The sequence below is a fragment of the Eucyclogobius newberryi genome, unplaced genomic scaffold, assembly GCF_026437365.1.
Source record: "Eucyclogobius newberryi isolate DKJ021-1_F unplaced genomic scaffold, fEucNew1.0.hap1 SCAF_19, whole genome shotgun sequence".
Lineage (NCBI taxonomy): Eukaryota > Metazoa > Chordata > Actinopteri > Gobiiformes > Gobiidae > Eucyclogobius > Eucyclogobius newberryi.
Window position 1 is genome coordinate 3,823,835 of NW_027315823.1, and position 21,142 is coordinate 3,844,976.

General features: G+C 41.9%; 1 protein-coding gene across 1 annotated transcript in view; it reads right to left on the reverse strand.

The window, feature by feature from the left end:
- Window positions 1-8,725: 8,725 nt before the first annotated feature.
- tgfbi (transforming growth factor, beta-induced) overlaps window positions 8,726-21,142 on the reverse strand; it is a 50,321-nt gene continuing 37,904 nt past the window's right edge. Inside the window, exons 11-17 of the mRNA XM_072451459.1 lie at window positions 20,669-20,805; window positions 12,328-12,458; window positions 12,057-12,181; window positions 11,756-11,858; window positions 10,772-10,839; window positions 10,068-10,092; window positions 8,726-9,150 (exon numbers count right to left, since the gene is read on the reverse strand). Coding sequence (XP_072307560.1) covers window positions 9,089-9,150; window positions 10,068-10,092; window positions 10,772-10,839; window positions 11,756-11,858; window positions 12,057-12,181; window positions 12,328-12,458; window positions 20,669-20,805 — 651 coding nt within the window. The 3' untranslated portion in view covers window positions 8,726-9,088. The remainder of the gene's footprint in view (window positions 9,151-10,067; window positions 10,093-10,771; window positions 10,840-11,755; window positions 11,859-12,056; window positions 12,182-12,327; window positions 12,459-20,668; window positions 20,806-21,142) is intronic.

Here is a 21,142-nt window from a genome sequence, read left to right on the forward strand (position 1 = left end):
GAAAGGGGAAGAAAGTCAAATTAACTTTTAAACACTACATTTTTTTTTCAAAATAAAGCAGAAAACTTGCAAATAAAATTAGTTGTTGAACAAATTAATGAACACCAAGTCAGATGGCCATATTTACAACTTTCTTCCATATGATCACTATTTGCAGGAGTCTCATTTACATATTAATCGTCTTTACACTCACAAAACATATATATTAAGCTTCCTGAAGATGTGAGACAGGCTTCTACTCTGACAATGTTCAAATCTAAGCTAAAAGCAGTTTTGTTTAGCTGCGCATATGACTGAAAGGATTTTTTCTTTGCACTCTTCTCTTTTGTTTGTGATTTTATTAGTTTAGACAATCAGTTGGATTGATAATTTTTAATTTAGTTAATTTTATTGTATTTCTGTCTCTGTAATTTCTTTGTGATTTTAATGCATTTTTCCTGCTGTGTGAAGCACTTTGAATTGCCTTGTGTATGAAATGTGCTCTACAAATAAACTTGCCTTGCCTTGCCTTCTGATGGAAAAAGGTTGCTGTGGCGTCCATCATGGTGTATTTATTGTGTTATTCAAATTGTACCGCTCTATTTGACGTTCCATTCCAGCTATAAAACGTTTCCATTTTTGGGTTTGCTCTTTGATGACGGTCCCCAAGCACTCGTCTCAGCTCCGGGACATTGTAAATCCATGTGCGCATCAGCAGCGAGTCATTGATAAAACTTTAACTCAATTTCTACGTTTTAGTGCAATCGCGCAGGCGCCGGTGCCCAGATACTGACACTACTTGGATTATTAAATACATGCATAATCGCTGCCATTAGAGGCTAAAAGAAAAAAAAAAAAACATTTCTGAAATAAAAAGGGAAGTCCAATTTTGGATTCTAAACGCGTGTGTTGTTCACTCTTTGGTTTCGTGATTAAACGTATGATGCTTAACGGCGTGTAAGTGTTTCCAACATGTGACTCTGGCAAGACATTTAATCAAACTACTGTAAAGAGCAGAGACACTTTATGCAGTAAAATAGCTCACACGTGGAATATGATAAGCACAGGTCTTATGCATCAAGTATTTGACCTAATATGAAAAAAAAACAACCAAAAGATACGACCCTTTAGTAAGCAAGACCTCAATAAAATAAAATAAATCCCTAACTAAATAAACTGAGCTACAGTGGTGCAATTGACATGTTTACAATAACAATTAAAAGACTAAATTAAAAGTAAGTTTTTTGTCACCAGATATTGCGTGACATGAAAGTGAATTGACTTTACTAATGGTCCTGTTCTCACCGGGCTGGCCATGGCGGCCTGGGTCCAGGAGGTGGCCCCCTGAACACCCCGCCTCCTCCCTCTGCACCCGGGGCCATGGGGCGGAAGAACGGACGCCGGTCGGTGTCTGCGGGAGGCATTCGGAACCGGTTGGACATAACTGCTGTTTTAAGGCCGTCAGAAACAATGCAGCGGAAATCTGAAAGACAAAGTTTGAGATGAGATATTTCCCTCAGGAACAATAAAGTATCAATCTATATTTGTAAGTATATGTTGCTATGTGACCAGATTTCAATAAACAAAGAAACATATTTTCTTCCTTTACTTCCTCTCTAAATTCATCCATACATTTCTTATGGAAATTGTTCATCAGTTTCACAGGTTGTGTTTCTATCACGTTTTCTCACCGACACAAACTCATTACATCTACAGTCCTGAGCTTAAAGACAAAGCAATCTACATTCAATCATGATTCACTCCAAATTGATTTTATTGTATTTTTTTAAAGACTCTTTGATATCTTATTCTAGACAATAAGGCAAAGATGATCTAGTTTTCGCACACAAAAATATTTATTTTATTAATTTCTATTATTAAGCTGTTTTAGATCAATGTTATGGTTTACAATTGCAACTGACCATTATTTTAGTAGTTAAAATATGGTGACGGACGGCTTCTAGATACTGAATATTAACAAAAGAAAACACAAAAAATGTATATATATATATATATATATATATATATATATATATATATATATATATATTTTGTGGCTGTCTTTGGCTTTAAAAAGTATATTTTGTGTTTTAGAGGCTGTATAGTACAGAGAGCAATTACCAATATCAAATTACAACTGATTATTTTGAGTGAACTTGTCATGACCATCAGTCGATGCAACTCTATTTTCAATTAACACAATGTAAAATGTGAACCTACTTCTGTGTTCGTTTGATACAAGGCAGTTGAAAAGTCTTTAAATACAAATATGTTGAAGTGACAAGTGTGTAACTTTCTGGAGGTGGTAGTCACCTGCTTGAAACCATGGAAATAAAGTGAATAACGTACTTCGAATCATTGCGATACTGTGACATATTACAACCAAAGGAATGAACGTCATTTCCATGGAAATGGAAAAAGTAGGAGGAAGCACCTCCATGGCAACCCACTCACAGTAAGGACAAGTTTAAAGGGCAATACAAATATTTTTAAAACATGCTTGAGCCTAATTTTTTGGATAAAAAGTCACAGGTGGAGCCGTGTGCGCAGGAGCGAGACACCAACACACACAGGTATACAAAGGTCAGAAGACCTGCAGGGGGTCAGAAGGCCTGCAGGGAGTCAGAAGGCCTGCAGGGAGTCAGCAGGCCTGCAGGGAGTCAGAAGGCCTGCAGGGAGTCAGAAGGCCTGCGGGCCTGCAGGGAGTCAGAAGGCGTGCAGGGAGTCAGAAGGCCTGCAGGGGGTCAGAAGGCCTGCAGGGGGTCAGAAGGCCTGCGGGGAGTCAGAAGGCCTGCAGGGAGTCAGAAGGCCTGCGGGGGGTCAGAAGGTGTGCAGGGGGTCAGAAGGCCTGCAGGGAGTCAGAAGGCCTGCGGGGAGTCAGAAGGCCTGCGGGGAGTCAGAAGGCCTGCGGGGAGTCAGAAGGCCTGCGGGGAGTCAGAAGGCCTGCAGGGAGTCAGAAGGTGTGCAGGGGGTCAGAAGGCCTGCAGGGAGTCAGAAGGCCTGCGGGGAGTCAGAAGGCCTGCAGGGAGTCAGAAGGTGTGCAGGGGGTCAGAAGGTGTGCAGGGGGTCAGAAGGCCTGCAGGGAGTCAGAAGGCGTGCAGGGGGTCAGAAGGCCTGCAGGGGGTCAGAAGGCCTGCAGGCCTGCAGGGAGTCAGAAGGCGTGCAGGGGGTCAGAAGGCCTGCAGGGAGTCAGAAGGCCTGCAGGGAGTCAGAAGGCCTGCAGGGGGTCAGAAGGCCTGCAGGCCTGCAGGGAGTCAGAAGGCGTGCAGGGGGTCAGAAGGCCTGCAGGGAGTCAGAAGGCCTGCAGGGAGTCAGAAGGCCTGCAGGAAGGCCTGCAGGGGGTCAGAAGGCCTGCAGGAGGTCAGAAGGCCTGCAGGAAGGTCTGCAGGAGGTCAGAAGGCCTGCAGGGGGTCAGAAGGCCTGCAGGAGGTCAGAAGTCCTGCAGGAGGTCAGAAGGCCTGCAGGGGGCAGCAGCAGAGCAGGTGCCTTTGTGTTGACAGATCTGGTTTGCAATGAGCCATTGTTTTAACTGTATTTTGAAGGTGTGATACGAGTTTGAATATTAATTAAGTTTTAATGTGATTTTGAGCTTTTAGTGCTTACTTTGACGAAGGTCTTTGCCAGTAAAAACTCAGTGTAAAATAATGTAACACACCCCTTCAAATGCCCCGGTATCTGCGCTGACAGCCCGTAGAAACAATAGGTATCGGACCAGGCGGAATATAAGACTATTCTTGATATGTGACATAAGTTGACATGAACCGATTCCCTTGCGTTTTAGCTGGTTAACGAACTAACAACACAGACAAAATGCAACAACACAACACTAAAACGACTTGCGTTTATCGAGTTTCTAGTAACAAATAGCACATACAACTGCTATACCACTGTGAATATAACTGGTTTCTTCACTATTTGCCATAGTCAATCAAAACGCTTTAATTTGATTAAAATCCTCTGCAGTATTTGTCTTTGGAAGCTAATGCTATTATGCTAGCAGCTGTCATACCGCGTCAATAAACGTAGAAAACAGAATGACCTGTTCGTTTTGTCTCGGTTTAGGAGCAGATACAGATGAACTGCAACTCCATCCGACTGAAGACGTCTTTAAATCTAATAAAACTGAATAATTGTGTGAAAGAAATTGCTAGCTATTTTTTAAAATGGAGAGCTAGCGTGTTTAGCTTCAATGATCTTCTTCTTGTGTGTGTTGGGCTCCTCCTGGCGCATTGCTGCCTCTCACAGGTTATGTTTGGTACTGCGGCACTGGATCCGCTCAACTCTTTACATCAGGGTGTCAAAGTCAAATACACAGTGGGCCAAAGTTAAAAATAATTGCTATAATTCAAGGGCTGGACGGTTTCAACGTTTATTGAAAACTTAACACAACCTTTTTGCTTATATTGAACCTGGAGCCTCTATACTCCCTGTATTAAACATTAATTACGAAATCAATACAATTTAAACAATACATAAATCATAAATTAAATTAGAAGTCTCACAGCATTTGCTTGAGTAATTTCATGTGAAAACATTTTCTTCAGGCAAGCAACATGTACATGTAAACTTCAAAGAAAAAATTAAAAGTCCTGCAGGAGCAAGAGTAATTATATAAATAGAATTAAACTGCATTACAAACTGAAAAGGTGTCAAAGTACTGTTCGCTGTGCTCTGTTAAAGTTAACCGCTCGTGTAATGGCGCTCGTCACATGTTCCATTTTCACTGCTTTGCCACACAAGGATTCTTGGTGATATAATGATAAGCGGTCAGCTGACCTGTGACCTTTTCCTCCTGCATCGTTCCTCTGATCCTCCCGACCAATCCACTTTTCTTCCCGCCCATCGCAGGCGCTCCATCAGTTGTCAATCCCACAAGTTTATTCCATGTCAGCTCCATTTTATCAACACATCTAGACACCTCTTCAAAGAGATCTTCCCCCGAAGTCGTGCCGTGCATTGACTGTAATCCCCAAAACTCTTCTGTTTCACACAGGCTTGAGTCCACTGTAATCAGCTCCACAATATTCTTATAAAAAGCGATATCACTTCCTGGTGTAAAAACCTTCCCATTAATAGTTCTCTTGACCAATACATATCTGCCATCTTTGTCTTTGCATTGGAAATTTTGTTCAAAGGCCATACATTCCCCGGTGTTGGCCTCTGTATGATAAAGAGTATGAAAAAAAAAAAATCTACACAAATTTAGGTCAATTTTGATGTTCTATGTCCCTTAATGGAATTATGGAGGATTTTTTTGGCACAAAATCTGAGTCTCATTTCCTCGTGGCGTGGACAGCCAAGTAGTTCATTCACATGTCAATCATAGGATGCACCTACTGCTCACCTACAGCCTCGTTGGCTCGTCCCCAGGAGAGCAGCACGTTTCCCTGGCTGCGCATGCGTGGTTGACATGCCGGTGTGTGTCTAAGCGCATGGATCTATTATAATATGTTTTGATTGTTTGATCGAGTCTTAACTTTCAAATGTTATAAAACTCTCTGGTCAAACACCGCGCACAAACATAAGAATCACAGAAACATGAAACATATAAAAATACAAAATAGAAAACAAAAGGGTTCATGCCAAAAACATGCGTCAAACCCAAAAGCATAAGTCCAAACCTAATGAAGGGCCCTTCCGAAAGTCTCTCCAGCTTTTCCTGGCTCCAATCCCCAGAAAAAACTCCTTCGCCTTCCCCTGCATGTATTTTCTCACAAATTCAATCTCCCACATTTGGTACTCTGAAGATGTAACTAGACACGGAGGTTATGTACTGAGCTGACAATAAAGTCTGATGTCAAAAACAAATGAATCCCACCACATTCTTTATTTTCAAATCAACAGGGATATCTTACCATGTGACCATAACCTGAACTCACATCCCCCACGCTGGTGGCTCCAGCTCTTGTTGTTGGGTCAGTTCTCTGTGTTTTGCATCATCCTGAGGAGCGTCGCTGCCTCTCTCTGTGTTTTTTACCTTCAAAAGTCACCAGAAGAGTCGGTGGGAAAGAAAATCCATGTCTCATTTTTTCTCTTCCAGAGTTCCTCACAGTTGTGGCAGAACATTTCTCGTTATTGACAAACCTGGTATGGAATATCAGGGGCAAAGAAGACACGTTTGCTTTTATACTGGAGGTCTCCTTTAACTTTCGCAGCCTTCATGACACGTTCTTTCACATGATCATTAAGAAACCTCATTATCAGGCCTCGTGGTTTATCAGTTGCTGGTCTTCTTGTGCAGAGGCGATGTGCTCTTTCTATTATGATGATGGGGACCACAATTCCAGAACCCGAAATGAGCTTCGGGACAACCATTTGGTTTCGTCTCCCTCTTCTCCCTCAGGGAACCCGGCAAGTCTGATATTGTTTCCTGGACTCCAAATCCAGGATACTTATTAGGCCCGAGCGCCACAAGCTGGCGAGAGGCCTATTAATCTCGTAAGGCCGTGCGAAGCACGGCTGCGAAAGTGCGCACGTAGTGCGCACGAAATCGAGCGCGAAGCGCTCGCCCACTTCCAAACACTCACTAACGCACTCCTTCACTCACGCACGCCCCGTGCATACTAATTAGTAGTAGGAAAATGGAACATTACCGTTGTAAACGGGCGAAGCCCGTGCAAAAGTGCGCACTAAACGAGCACTTTAAATTGGGCGGTCGTCATCCCCATATAAAGCACTCATTTGCCCTAAGTAGCTCACGAATACGTTCCCCATCTCTTGCATGTTCCGTGCATATAAGCATGTAATGCAAAAATTGAACATTATTACTGTATAGAGGGCCAAAAACACTCAAAATTAACGAAAGTACCCGTCAGTGACCAGGGACCCACACCATGAGGTAGGAAAGCGCAAGCGCTTTCCGAAAATGTATAGTTTATGATATTTGAAAAATGGGAAACATTGTTTTCGCATCGGAATATTATTCTTTCTTCTTTCTTCTTCTTCTTCTCGGGACCAACCCCCCTATTTTTCACCCAGTGAACATTGACGAAAAGTCAAAAAAATTTGCACACCTCTAAAAATCATGCCTCTCTACATTCTGGCTATTTCCCTTTTCTAAAATAAAAAAAATTGGCGCATCAGCGCCCCCAAATGTACCAAAAATGCATTGAGATAGGAAATGACCCAAAAAAAATCTGATCGTAGAATCATGAAATTTGGCGCAGAGGTAGATGGTGACAAGAGAAGTAAAAAATATTACTACGGCAACGCCGTCCACCCAACCAAATGTCGGCCATATTGGTTCAAAAATGGCTAAGCATGACTCGGGAGTTTTTCCAAACGTCGTACTTTTACGAACTCCTCCCAGGGCGTTGGCTCTAAAAAGCTGAAATTTGGTGAAAATGGTACTGAGGAGTGGGACATCAAAAGTTATTCAAATTACATTGATACCTGTCACGGTCTCTGTGCGGCGAAGCCGCAAACTTTAGCTAGAATTTCAGAAATCTCCCAAATTTAACATTTCTGCCGTTTGCGCAGATAAAGTCCGAATTGCGTCAAATTAGAATCAGTTGTTAAACTCTTTGCCCTAAACCTACTTGAAGTGAAATAAATTAATTTGGAGCCACAGCGCCCCCTACAGATTTTATATGAAGGTTAAATGTTTAGTTTTGCGAAATTATCTGAAATTTGACACAAAACTCAATTTTGGCATCCCCATCAAAAAAGTAAATGAGACTCATGTCATAATTGTTACGGCTTTGCTGTAGCGATGACCGAAACCTACCATGTTATTCCAATGGGGAAATCACCAGAACATGTTTACACTTTATACTTTCACCAACTCCTCCCAGGGCGTCAGCCCTATCAACGTGAAATTTGGTGAGACTCATCTTCAGGTGTGGACCATCAAAAGTTATCCACATTTTTATTCAAGGAGTCACGGGCCGCACATTTTGCCAAGAATTCAGAATAAAATTGCTTTTTGATGGTAAAACAAAGGGGAGAAGATGTGACAGCGTCACAGATTCAGCAGTAGGCGTAATAAAAGGACAATTGGGGCGCGTTAGCGCCCCCTCCTCTTGCGGCGTGGCGGCGGTTTGGCGGCGGCGTGGCGAGGGCCGATCATTGCTGCTTGCGGCTATATTTTCTCATATTCTTGTTCTCCATTCGCAGCATCTACAGATCATCCAGATTGTCTGAAATACGCTCTTCATTGATGCGTGCTCCGCTTACTCCCCCCGTTTACAACCCCCTTTTGTCACATTCAAATTGGTTGATTCATGCTCTCATTTCCAATCGCAATTCGTGTTTCATTTCACGCATCATGAGGGCCAACTGTTGTAATGTTATCTCCTCACCTCCTTCCAACAAGGGGGAGCCCAGATGTTCCACATCGAGGCCAGCTGAACCCTGACCTACCACAGACCTTTTCACCATGTTAGCCTTGTTAGCTCGTGAGGCTGTTTTCCTATGGAGCTGTGGAGCGTCAGCTTTGAATGTTTAAGTCCCGAAGTGTTACCTGTCTTGTGTTTTCCCTGTTTACCCATCTCTTGTTCGTCTTTTCTGGGATCATGCGGGTGAAACAGTGATTTAAATGCAAACATCTGCAGCAGCGGAGCGATGTGTGTTTAGCCAATAACTAATTCATTCCAATTCTGATGATCTCAAAGGAAAAGCCAACATTCTCAAAGCCTTAATGATGAGACTAAGATTTAGTCAAGACTATATATAATAATGTTGTGTGTATTGTGACAGAAACATAGACATAAAGTTGGATTCTGCCCAAATGAAAATAAATAACCAGAATTTTTTTCAAATTTATTTTTGTACAAAATGGCCTCACTTTCCCGCCACATGCTGCAGGATTCACTCACACAACTTTTAAAAACACACTTTTAATCGAAACATTTTATACAGAAATACAACACTGATTGGGTACATTCTCAACAATAAAATAAGTGAACTCAAAAATATTCTTTGGCCTAAAATAACCCATCCTTTCGAATAACTACACATTTTATGAGGCACTTCATGTTCACCTAAACTAGGACTAAACCAGGACTAAATAAGGACTGGGTCGAAAAAAATGCTCAGGTTTGAAGGCGCGATAATCCTCCTTTTGCTTAATTTGGTGATTTTGTTGTTTATTGTTTGTTTGCTTGTTTGTTTATTGGCTTCTTGACATTTTCTGGCTGGAGCGGCTCTGGATCACCCTCTGGAACATCTCCTCTGGAAAAAATGTAATACCGCAATCAATAATCAACACTTATATCAAGACTTGTATCTTAAAAACAAAAACGCTTGTGAAATAATTACTATCAAATGAGACACATTAACAAGGTCAAGATTTGTTTCATGATCATTATTTTATTCACAGTTGTATTTTGATTGATTCCTATATCTTAGAATAATCCTGTATTGTCCTTCCACTCAAGTGCCCAGAAAATTACTGTTTTTCCCTACCCCTTATTCCCACCCACATCCTTGTAGTTAGTTGTGATTATTTGAAAAATGTATTTCAACTTTATTGTTCACTGTAGTGGAAATGTGTCTTTGGTTTACAATTATATTACATTACATTGTCAAACTTTACGTTCAATAAATACATATTATAAAAGGTTGTGATTAAAAGAAGTGTGCTGCATAAAAACACATCCATTTCATCAGTGCTTATCAAACAACAACATTTAGCACAAATTAACCACATCTTCTTTGTTACTAAAGCCTGTGTATCACGGGCCCTGACAGCATCACATTAAACTCATCACACACGGGACGCTCAGCATCTCGGGTGATAACTTGGCTCTCCTGTATAAATCTGACTGGTAAAGAAGCCAAATGTTCTGTTCTTTACCAATTATCTTCCCTGTATTCTTTTCCTATTCTATTCAGCTTGTTCTTGTTAGCCGCTGTCAGATAACCAAACTAAACAGAGATGTTAAGAACAACAATGGCACAATGTCAACCAGGCTGACAGACTCAAGAATATATGAACTCACTCCAAAAAAATAAGTTTTCTAATCATATAAAGTCTTTGGACAGTGACAATAAAGCTGTGTACATATTTTCCAAGTGAGCACAGATGCTACCATATTTATGTATAGTTTCTTAAAATGTGCATTCAATTATGAATATTTAGTGCTCACCTTTACTGAGGTTCCTGGAGTCAAGCTGAAAAGAACATGAAAGAGTAGAATCAGTGTGGGCACAGATTACTTACACTTACTCGTGTGGTCAATCATTTCAACTGATGAGCTAAATATTTGTGAAATACAGAGCTGCAATTAAACCAAACACACAGTTTGAGTGGTTATAGTTCTTATGGGATTTTAAATTTGATAAAAGAAAACATTTTATCACAATATTCGTCCAAAATATCTCTAATGCTTGGGGTTGGACCTGTGCTGGTGTTGTACCTTGACAGTTTCAGCTGAACTCTGCTGCCCCCTCAGAAGTGTCACTGGTGTTACTGTGGAGTGTCTGCTCAGCGCCATCTGCAGTCCTGCAGAACTGCTTTATGGCTTGTGCGCATGATTTGGTGGTCTCTTTATTGAAACGTTCTCGTACCTGAAATATACTTCTGAAGATCTCAGACTGCCGATGGCACAGTCATCTACTGCTCCAAGAAGGAAGACAGCACCAACACGTGTTCAAAGCAGCTGAGCAGACACAGTAACACCAGTGACAGCCCATAGGGGGCAGCAGAGTGCAGCTGAAACTGTCAAGGTACGACACTAAAATACAGGTCTGACCAGGAAGTATATCAAACTTATCAAAACTTAAAGGCCTAATGAACCTAATCAGACCAATCTCTACATTTGATTTATTTGAAGTATGATTGAGTTGTTACCCTGACAGTGGACAGGGATCTCAGAGCTGCAGCTGGACTGTCGGACTGTTCGCTCTCCACTTTAGGAGCTACACAGAGGGACAAAGTTATCAAAATACATTCAAACAAGAAATAAAATGCTAAGAGAAAATATATATAAAAGAAAACTAAAATTATTATTGTTACAACACATTGTCACATTTAAGATAGTAGTGCTTGTAAAGTGTTTTCAGGATGCAATTATTGTAGTAGTTTTTGGAGGAATAGGAGTAGTACTTCATTAAGGCAAGGCAAGTTTATTTGTAGAGTACAATTCGTACAGAAAATAATTCAGAGTGGTTTACAAAACAGAAAATTATGCATTAAAAGCAAAATGCAAACAGATAAAAGCATAAATAATTAAAATGAATGATTAATGGTTTCATGATACCATTTATTGTTGTTGTTGTTGTTGTTGTTATTGTTGTTGTTGTTGTTGTACAGTAGTAGGGTGGAAAACAAAAAAAAATATTTCTCATCCTCCGTGGGTGGTTTCTATTTATCCCACTTCAAGCTAGGGTCCTCTACCAGAGGCCCCTGGGAGCTTGAGGGTTCTTCAGTATGTTTGCTGTTCCTGCACTTTTCTGGACCGATGTCTGATGTTTTTCCTGCTCAAGCCATTCCTCCAGTTTTGGGGTCACTGCCTCAAGTATACCACATTCTCTGCATGTAGCCCCATATATATTAATATATATATATATATATATATATATATATATATATATATATATATATATATATATATATATATACATATACATACCGGTATATATATGTATAATAGTAGTAGTAGTGTTTTTTCCTGCATCGTGGCTCTACAACAACTGCATCATGAAATCATGCCATTATAATAGTTTTTGTTATAGTTATAATAGTTGTGGTGATAATAGGACTAGTAGTTGTAGTTGTAGTGACAGTAGTAACAGTAGTACAGTAGTAGTAACAGTAACAAGAGTAGTAACTTACGCAGTGGTTTGATGATGCGGCTGACGGCGTGCACCACTCCATTGGTTGCCATCAGATCTGCGTCCTGCACTGGCACTCGGTTCACGTACACGGTGTAGTTACGCTAAGACAACAAAAACATCCTCATTGCTTTTTTAGTCTTGGTTTAGCACTGGTTTTAGCACTGGTTTAGTCTTGATCTAGTCCTGGTTGAGTCCAAAATTGAATGTGGTTCAGTCCAAAATTGAATTCGATAATTGTATAATTGTAAACCAGTACTTGACTTGTCGTGCTTTAGCCCTGGTTTGGTCTATATACTCACCACTCCCAGCTCCAGCCGTTCCCCTTGCAGTGGTTGGACCCTAGTGTGAGAGCTGACCCCTCCACTGACCAGCAGACCCTCGCCCAGGTGGAATTTGAGCAGCTTGGACAGTTCCGCACTGTTCCCTGTGGCAGAGATGCGGCTTTAGAGCATAACTTAGAATAATTTATGCCTACTGCGCATGTGCATGTTATCCCTAAAATATTGTTGACCACCCTAAGTCTGCTTGCCCATCCATAAACCACACACTCCTCTCTGATTGGTCACTCACTCATGAGCCTGTTCTTCTCTGCTGCGGGGATGGAGTTGAACGCGTCGTTGGTGGGAGCAAAGAATGTGAGCGCCCCCTGCTGGTTCAGCAGCTCCGTCATCCCTGCGGTCTGCAGCGCCCCCACCAGGATGCTGAAGGACAAATACATCAAATATTTACAAACTTTGGTTTAGCGTTTTCACACTGCCACTTGTGTGGACGTAAAATAAGCTTTTGGTCTTACGCTTGGCCCATGTGAACAAAGCGTATAGATCAACCACGCAGTTTATGGAGCGCTTGGAATTGGATGAAAACAGCTTCTGGACTGTGTATATTTGTACGAATGGATGCTGCAGAGCTGCAGCTTTTAAGTTGCCTGATGAGGCAAGGTTTTTCTTCAGTGAGACACTTCTGCCTGTGCACCTGTGCACAACAAGTGAAGCTTCTTTCTTTGCTTTTGTTTTTTTTTACAACCATTTATTTAAAAAAAAAAAGTTCTATGGAGTTTCCATGTCCATTCCGGTCTCACATTACCACATCGGAGTACAAGGGCCATTGAAAATGAAAAAATAAATGTAAAATGCATTACGAGACTAAAATCCCTAACATATCGACATTAATTTAATGAAAATAAAGTTCTAATATTACGAGAATAAAGTCGTAGTACTATGAAAATAAAGTCATAATATAAGTTGTAATATTCTGAAAATAAAATGGTTTTATTCAAAAGTGTCAACAAAAAATTTCCCGTCAAAGTGACGCGGACGAGCGATTCACCAGGACAAGCTTGTTCACATAAAACACGCAGGAGACCCGGGTTCGTAGCCCACCCTCGCATTTTTATTTCATTTTTTTTCACTTTTCTATCATTAACTAAATATTAATGAACCCCAGGTCTCTTCTTCTTCTTCTTCTTCTTCTTCTTCTTCTTCTTCTTCTTCTTCTTCTTCTTCTTCTTCTTCTTCTTCTTCTTCTTCTTCTTCTTCTTCTTCTTCTTCTTCTTCTTCTTCTTCTTCTTCTTCTTCTTCTTCTTCTTCTTCTTCTTCTTCTTCTTCTTCTTCTTCTTCTTCTTCTTCTTCTTCTTCTTCTTCTTCTTCTTCTTCTTCTTCTTCTTCTTCTTCTTCTTCGGTATGGTGTGGCTTCCTTGCCATAAATCATTTTTATTTTCTGACATTCCCACCACATGCATGAGAATACTCAGCTGAATGACACTATGAACAGTCATTAGTGGTTTATTTGCATTTTCTCATATGTTATTCCATGATATATTATGTTCCTGTAAATTTAAATGTTGAGACCACTTCATAGGACATAAATTGTTTGCAATACTTTCTTCTACATTTTGAAAAGTATATCCTCCAATTTATGACTGCTATAAGACCTACATTCTACACCTACAGCTTTTAACGCTTTAAAGTTATGAAGTTTAGCAAAGGTTTATAATTACTTTATCCTTCCATGTTTTTAACTTTATTATATTCATTATTTACTAAATACTGCATGAAAGCACTGACTCAAAAAATACAAACAAGATGGAAAGGAAAATAAACAACATATTTAGTATTACAGATTACATTTAAAACTCTACAAATCATCAATCATTAATGGCAACAGTTAAAAATGTTTCCCAATTACCCCTGATAGAGGGCCATAGTGTGTAAGGATTTGGTTAAGGTAATCAAGGGATGAATCTACAAAGGACAAGTATAGAATTAAGTTGTCACAACATAATGATAATTTATGATGCATTTATATTTTCGTTACTTCTTATTTTAGCAGCCAATGGCTCGATCTCCAAATGAAATACTAATCCTGATGCAGGACATCCCTGTTTGGTTCCTCTGTTTAATATAAATGGTTTTGAGATCTGATGACTGGTTTTAATTGATGCCATATATTTTAACCATTTATTGTACTCACTGCTGCTTAGTACGGGAGATTTTTTTTGTTATTGATATGGGAGATGGTTGCAACAACTTACAACTTATATTTGTCTTTTTTATATATTACAGTGATATGAGAGTCGTTGAACATTGGAGAAAATACTTCATTATCAAATGAAGCTTTGAACATTTCTAAAAGTAAAGGGGATAATTCATCTCTAAATATTTGATAGAATTTGGCATTGTAGATGCCAGGAGATAAATGGCTTTTTGAATCTCATCTAGTTTTATTGGTTGTTCTAGTTCATTTTGATCATCATCTGATAATGAAGGAAGTTCAATATCTTTCAAAAAAGCTTGCATTATTTCTATTTCACAATTATTGTGTGATGTATATAGTTCATAAAAGTCGCTAAAGCTTTTATTGATTTGTTCTGAATTGGATATGATGGTGCCGTCTGAAAGTTTAATATATGAAATATTACTTCAGGTCACCTTTTCCTTTAGTCTTAGTGAGAAGAGCTTCATAAAAATGTCGTCTTACTCTATTGAGTTTATACAAAATGTTGCTTGTTGATGACAAAATCCGAATGGTACGTCTTGTGTGTCTTTCCTTTGCTCTGAGGTCTCCTTTAACTTTTGCAGCTTTCACGATGCGTTCCTTTTCGTGGTGGTTAAGAAACATGATTTTCTGGTTTATCAGCTTCTTGTCTTCCCTGGACCAGGCGATGTGCTCTTTCTATAATAATGGAGGGGACCGCAACTCCAGTCCCAATGATTGGAGTTATTGCCTGGAAGAAGTTGTTGTCCCCCTCCTCACCCTCCGGGACTCCCACTAGTGTGAGATTATTTCTGCGGGACCTGGACTCCAAATCCAGAATCTTGCTTTTCTTATTCTTGTTCTACACCCGGAGTTTAACCACCTCAGCTTCCAGCTCATCAATAATGTCTGAGATGTGCTGCTCCACCTCAGCGATGTCTGCGGCGTCGTCTCCTCCCGCCTTCAGGTCCAGTATATCGGCTTCCATTCTGTCAAGCTGGGGATCTTTGTTCCCCATTCTGACCGCAGCTCTCAATGACGCCATGTCATGTTACAAAAGATCTCATCTACCGTCTGTCCTGTGCGAGCCCGGGGACGGGGCGTGGCCCTTTGGTGGCAGGCGGTACAGGGCATAGTAATGCAACTAGTCCATCCGTCTAATTGGTTTTGTCCAAGGCTTTAAGGCCCAATGCGTCAATCGCGATCTACCGGTCGATCTCAGAGGCTGTGAGGGTCGATTCCTCACTGCCCCGGTCCATCCCTCACTGCCCCGGTCCATCCCTCACTGCCCCGGTCCAGCCTTCACTGCCCCGGTCGATCCTTCACTGCCCCGGTTGATCCCTCACTGCCCCGGTCCATCCCTCACTGCCCCGGTCCATCCCTCACTGCCCCGGTCGATCCCTCACTGCCCCGGTCCATCCCTCACTGCCCCGGTCCATCCCTCACTGCCCCGGTCCATCCCTCACTGCCCCGGTCCATCCCTCACTGCCCCGGTCCATCCCTCACTGCCCCGGTCCATCCCTCACTACCCCGGTCGATCCTTCACTGCCCTGGTCGATCCCTCACTGCCCCGGTCGATCCCTCACTGCCCCGGTCCATCCCTCACTGCCCCGGTCCATCCCTCAGTCAATCCCTCACTGCCCCAGTCGATCCCTCACTGCCCCGGTCCATCCCTCACTGCCCCGGTCCATCCTTCACTGCCCCGGTCGATCCCTCACTGCCCCGGTCGATCCCTCACTGCCCCGGTCGATCCTTCACTGCCCCGGTCCATCCCTCACTGCCCCGGTCCATCCCTCACTGCCCCGGTCGATCCTTCACTGCCCCGGTTGGTCCTTCACTGCCCCGGTTGATCCCTCACTGCCCCGGTCGATCCCTCACTGCCCCGGTCCATCCCTCACTGCCGCGGTCGATCCCTCACTGCCCCGGTCCATCCCTCACTACCCCGGTCGATCCTTCACTGCCCTGGTCGATCCCTCACTGCCCCGGTCGATCCCTCACTGCCCCAGTCGATCCCTCACTGCCCCGGTCGATCCCTCAGTCGATCCCTCACTGCCCCGGTCCATCCCTCACTGCCCCGGTCCATCCCTCACTACCCTGGTCGATCCTTCACTACCCTGGTCGATCCCTCACTGCCCCGGTCGATCCCTCACTGCCCCGGTCCATCCCTCACTGCCCCGGTCCATCCCTCACTGCCCCGGTCGATCCTTCACTGCCCCGGTTGGTCCTTCACTGCCCCGGTCGATCCCTCACTGCCCCGGTCGATCCTTCACTGCCCCGGTCGATCCCTCACTGCCCCAGTCGATCCCTCACTGCCCCGGTCGATCCCTCAGTCGATCCCTCACTGCCCCGGTCCATCCCTCACTTCCCCGGTCCATCCCTCACTACCCTGGTCGATCCTTCACTACCCTGGTCGATCCCTCACTGCCCCGGTCGATCCCTCACTGCCCCGGTCCATCCCTCACTGCCCCGGTCCATCCCTCACTGCCCCGGTCGATCCTTCACTGCCCCGGTTGGTCCTTCACTGCCCCGGTCGATCCCTCACTGCCCCGGTCGATCCCTCACTGCCCCGGTCGATCCCTCACTGCCTCGGAGCGCGGGCGCCGGAGCACAAGGAGCAGGAGGAGGATATAGGATGTTCTGGTTAAGCTCAACCTTCTATCATTAGCATAGTTGTGGTCAGTATATTTTATTTTCAAAATACTCAGCTGTATTAAATGGTCTGGTTAAATAGCAGATTTTTTCTCCCCTTTTTATATTGCATTTGTATATGATAAACAATATTAGGCTATTATTGAAAGCCTACATTGTGTTTCTAAAGCCTAATTATGGTTAAACAAAAATAAAAACCTGTTTAATACTGACAATGTAAATAATACTAAATTATACAATCATTTAGATCTATAGGTAGATCTTCGGGCTTTGTAAATGTAAAAGTAGATTGTGAGCCAAAAATGAGTGGGCACCCCTGCTTTAACATGATTTACTGCTTAAGTAGATAACTTTATTCTTTATTGTTTAGATCTAAGCATTCCTTGTGTAGTCATGGTTTATTCACATTCCTAGAGTCCCGGTTTTGCTGCTCCTCTGTTTTGATGTCTTTCCCAGATTGTCCCTGGTCTTTTCACAATGGATCAATTTCACTTTATTTTTTATTTCACTAAAAAATAAAAACTTAAGGGATTCGTTCATAAAAGTGTTGCAAACTGTGTTTAAATTCCTTACCATTTGCAGAGTAAAAGCAGATGTTTCCACACTGGAGCGCTTGTCTTGGACGCATTGGAAGCCATAATGACAGTGTATGATTCCATTGTTAAGTAATAAAAGAGCTGTGTTTATGTTTAGAGAAATATTTCTGGTCCCTAGAGAAATGGTCAGCTCACTTTAAACTACAGCACACATAGACAGGGCATTTAAAGTAGGACTGAAGCGGGACTAAACTAGGACTGCACCAGGCCTGAAGAAGGACTAAACCAGAACTAAAACATGACTGAACCAGGACTAAACCAAGAGTGAAGCAGGAGTAAACCAGGACTGAACCAGGGCTGAAGCAGAATTTTTAGCCAGATCTGAAGCTTAACCAAACCAGTATTAAAGTCAGACTAATCCAGGCCTGAGATGATGGTGGACTTCTGGAAAGTCACAGCCCCCCAGCCCCCCCTCAGCATGACAGACTCCCCCATCACCACCGTGGACTCCCTCCCCTTTCTCTACATCACCATCACCATCAGCTCCCTCATCAAGAAGACCCAGCAGAGGATGTACTTCCTGCTGCAGCTGAGGAAAGCCAAGCTGACAGCGCAGATGATGGTGCAGTTCTACACGGCCATCATTGAGTCCATCCTCACCTCCTCCATCACCGTGTGGTACGCTGGAGTCACAGCCAGGGACAAACAGAGACTACAGCGCCCTCTGCTGAGAAGGTGATCGGCTGCAGACTTCCATCTCTTTAGGACCTGTACGTCTCCAGGGCTCTGGGACGAGCAGGTCGGATCACAGCCGACCCTTTTCACCCTGGACATGGACTATTTGAGCCACGCAGCCACTCAGGCAGGAGGCCACTCCCCTCAGGCAGGAGGCCACTCCCCTCAGGCAGGAGGCCACTCCCCTCAGGCAGGAGGCCAGTTTCTCTCCCTCTGCCGTTGGACTCATGAATACTTCTTAAACACTGTCACTTTAACCATAATTTAATCACTCACTGCACTGTTCATCTTTTACACTACATATGTAAATTAAACTGTACATTTTGCGTACATAGTAAACTAATTTTATTTTTTTTATCTTGTAGCCTAATTTCATTTTCATCCTAATTTAACAAGCATAGCAGATTTAAATTGTTTTTCTTATATAGGTTTTATCTTTGCTCATTGTTTTATGTTGTTCTGAATCACCAAAGCAAGTTCCTATGTTTGTGAATTATGTTCATTAACAATGGGAATAGATCTTTTATGATTCTGACCAAACTAGACCTGAAGCAGTATTTAAGTAGGACTAAACCAGGGATAAACTAGAACTAAATTGAACAATAAGTTCTAACTAAGTCCAAACCAGGATTCAACCAGGATTCAAGGACAAAAGCTAAATTAAAAACCCTAAAGCCATAATAAAAAGGCTAACCACCATTTTTACAATTTTTTTTGAGAAACAGAAACAAAATCTATTAGAGTTTCTTAATCCTAATCTACATTTGGAATTGAATAATAATTTAATCTTTGAGGAAAAGATTCAGTTGTAGTCATCTGGGCACAAGACTCGAGTCATTCTCAATCTGCGGCTCTAGTCTCATTCTATTCTGAGCTGCAGAAGCCTTTCCGACTGGACAGAATTTCCTGATTATAGCCTGTCCAGTTATCTATTTGTTTGCACTATTTAAATTTTCCCCTGAAACACATTTTTTTTGTCATCATATAACAGCCCTGTAATGAGGTACAGGAATCCTATTGGATGAGGGATTACACCAACATTGAAGTATATTTGCATTTTCCAAGCAAATGGGCTGTAATAGGCTAAAATGAAATCAGTGAATGTCAGCACGTATAGACCAGTGAACATAACTCAATAAGGCACACACATGTTTCACATATGTGCACACACTAAACACAGGGGAGGCACTCTCTGACTGAAGACAGATTTATGCTCTACACAGGCCCAGGCAAAGCCATTACAGCAGAGGAAGCTCCACAGACTAATAATCATGTTGCTATGGAAAAGACAGAGGATTCCACAGACTGATTGGACGGCTGATGGAAGAGCGGAGGCAGATTCAGGGACAAGCTTCTAATTGAAAACATCTATTGACTGAAATGACAGCAAAGTGTGGAGTCATACAAGAGTGATACAAATCAAAGACATTTTATTTTGAAAATAAATGTTCTTGACTGCTGTGATAAGACATGGTTATGTGGTTCTTTGGGTACTTGATGTGTATCCTCCAGTTTTTATGTTTTACATTACTTCCTAAATCATGTTTTTCTTCCTCCAAAACAGTGCACAAATGTCTAAAAATTACACATCGTTTGAAAATGAAGAGTCCGACTGTCTTACTGTAACATTTACACCGTGTCAGAGATGGTTAATAAAGGTTTGGAAATAAAATTAACTACACATTTATCTCATCTAAGACATAATGCTGTAATCAAAGTGTGTCCTGCAGTGTGACTTAATCACATTTAAAAATAATTACACAAGTGGATTTAAGCTACATGTCAAAATAAATGATTATTATTAGCATTACATCCCCCATATGTCAAGTGTAGATTTAAACATTTAGGATTCAATGTAGTATTTATAAATACTGTTTTACTTCTTAGAATGAAGTAAGGGCTGGGAAATTAATTACCCAAGATTGCAATTTAGTGAATCTGATCATCAATGAAATGCGTTTGTAAAATGATGTGGTTTAGGGGAGAGTTGGATTTTATAGGACAAAATTGCACTATTATTTGTGTTGAATGGCACTAATAATATATATATATATATATATATATATATATATATATATATATATATATATATATATATATATATATATATATATACCAATTAAAGTCTGTCTTGTTTAAATAAATTATATTTTTGCTGTGGTTGAAAGAATAGCAAAAATTGTCAAAAATGTTGATCTCTCAATATAAAAAAATAACTTTTCTTTTCTTAGATCTCTTGTGCAATAGATTATTGACCTTTATTAACCCGGAAAGTCCACTGAGATTTAGCATCACTTTTTCAGGGGAGTCTTGGCCTCGGAGGGGAGGAGCCTCTTGTACATGTTTTAGCCTCACATGAAATAGACTGAAATACCTCAAAGAGAGGATTAGTAAATGGGAAATGTGTGTTGGACCAGGTTTAGTCCTGGTTTAATGCTGGATTAGCAATGGCTCAGTCCTGGTGTACTCCAGAGTGAGTCCTAGTTTAGTTCTGAGATAGCAAAGTGTAGCCCTCTTACCTGAACCTGTCGTCAGCCTTGAGCAGGTCCATGACCGTGCCTGTAGGGGGCGACAGCAGTTTGTCCACAGTGAACATGGAGCCGTAGCGCCCCACTTTGTCATGCGCCGCAATGCAGGCATTCTCAATGCACAGGTTCTGCAGGAAGAAAACAGAAGTTTTACTAGTAGAATGTCATTCAGATGCCTTCTGCAGCTTAGACTCCTCCAGAGTCTCTCTAAAATGTGAGCCGCTACTTTTTTCCCACGCATTGAACCCTGTGGCCCGTACAACTGATTTATAGATTTTTACTGGCTAACGGCCACGGGGGGAGGAAGCGCAAGCGTTTGACACTGTAGAAGAAGACGTCAGTGGACAGGGGTCATGCTGTGAGTTTTAATGTAATCAGACTCATTCACAGAGAAATTGGTCTAATGAGGAACTGAGTCCAGACACGGCTGAACACAAGGACACATGCGATATACGACAGTCTGCA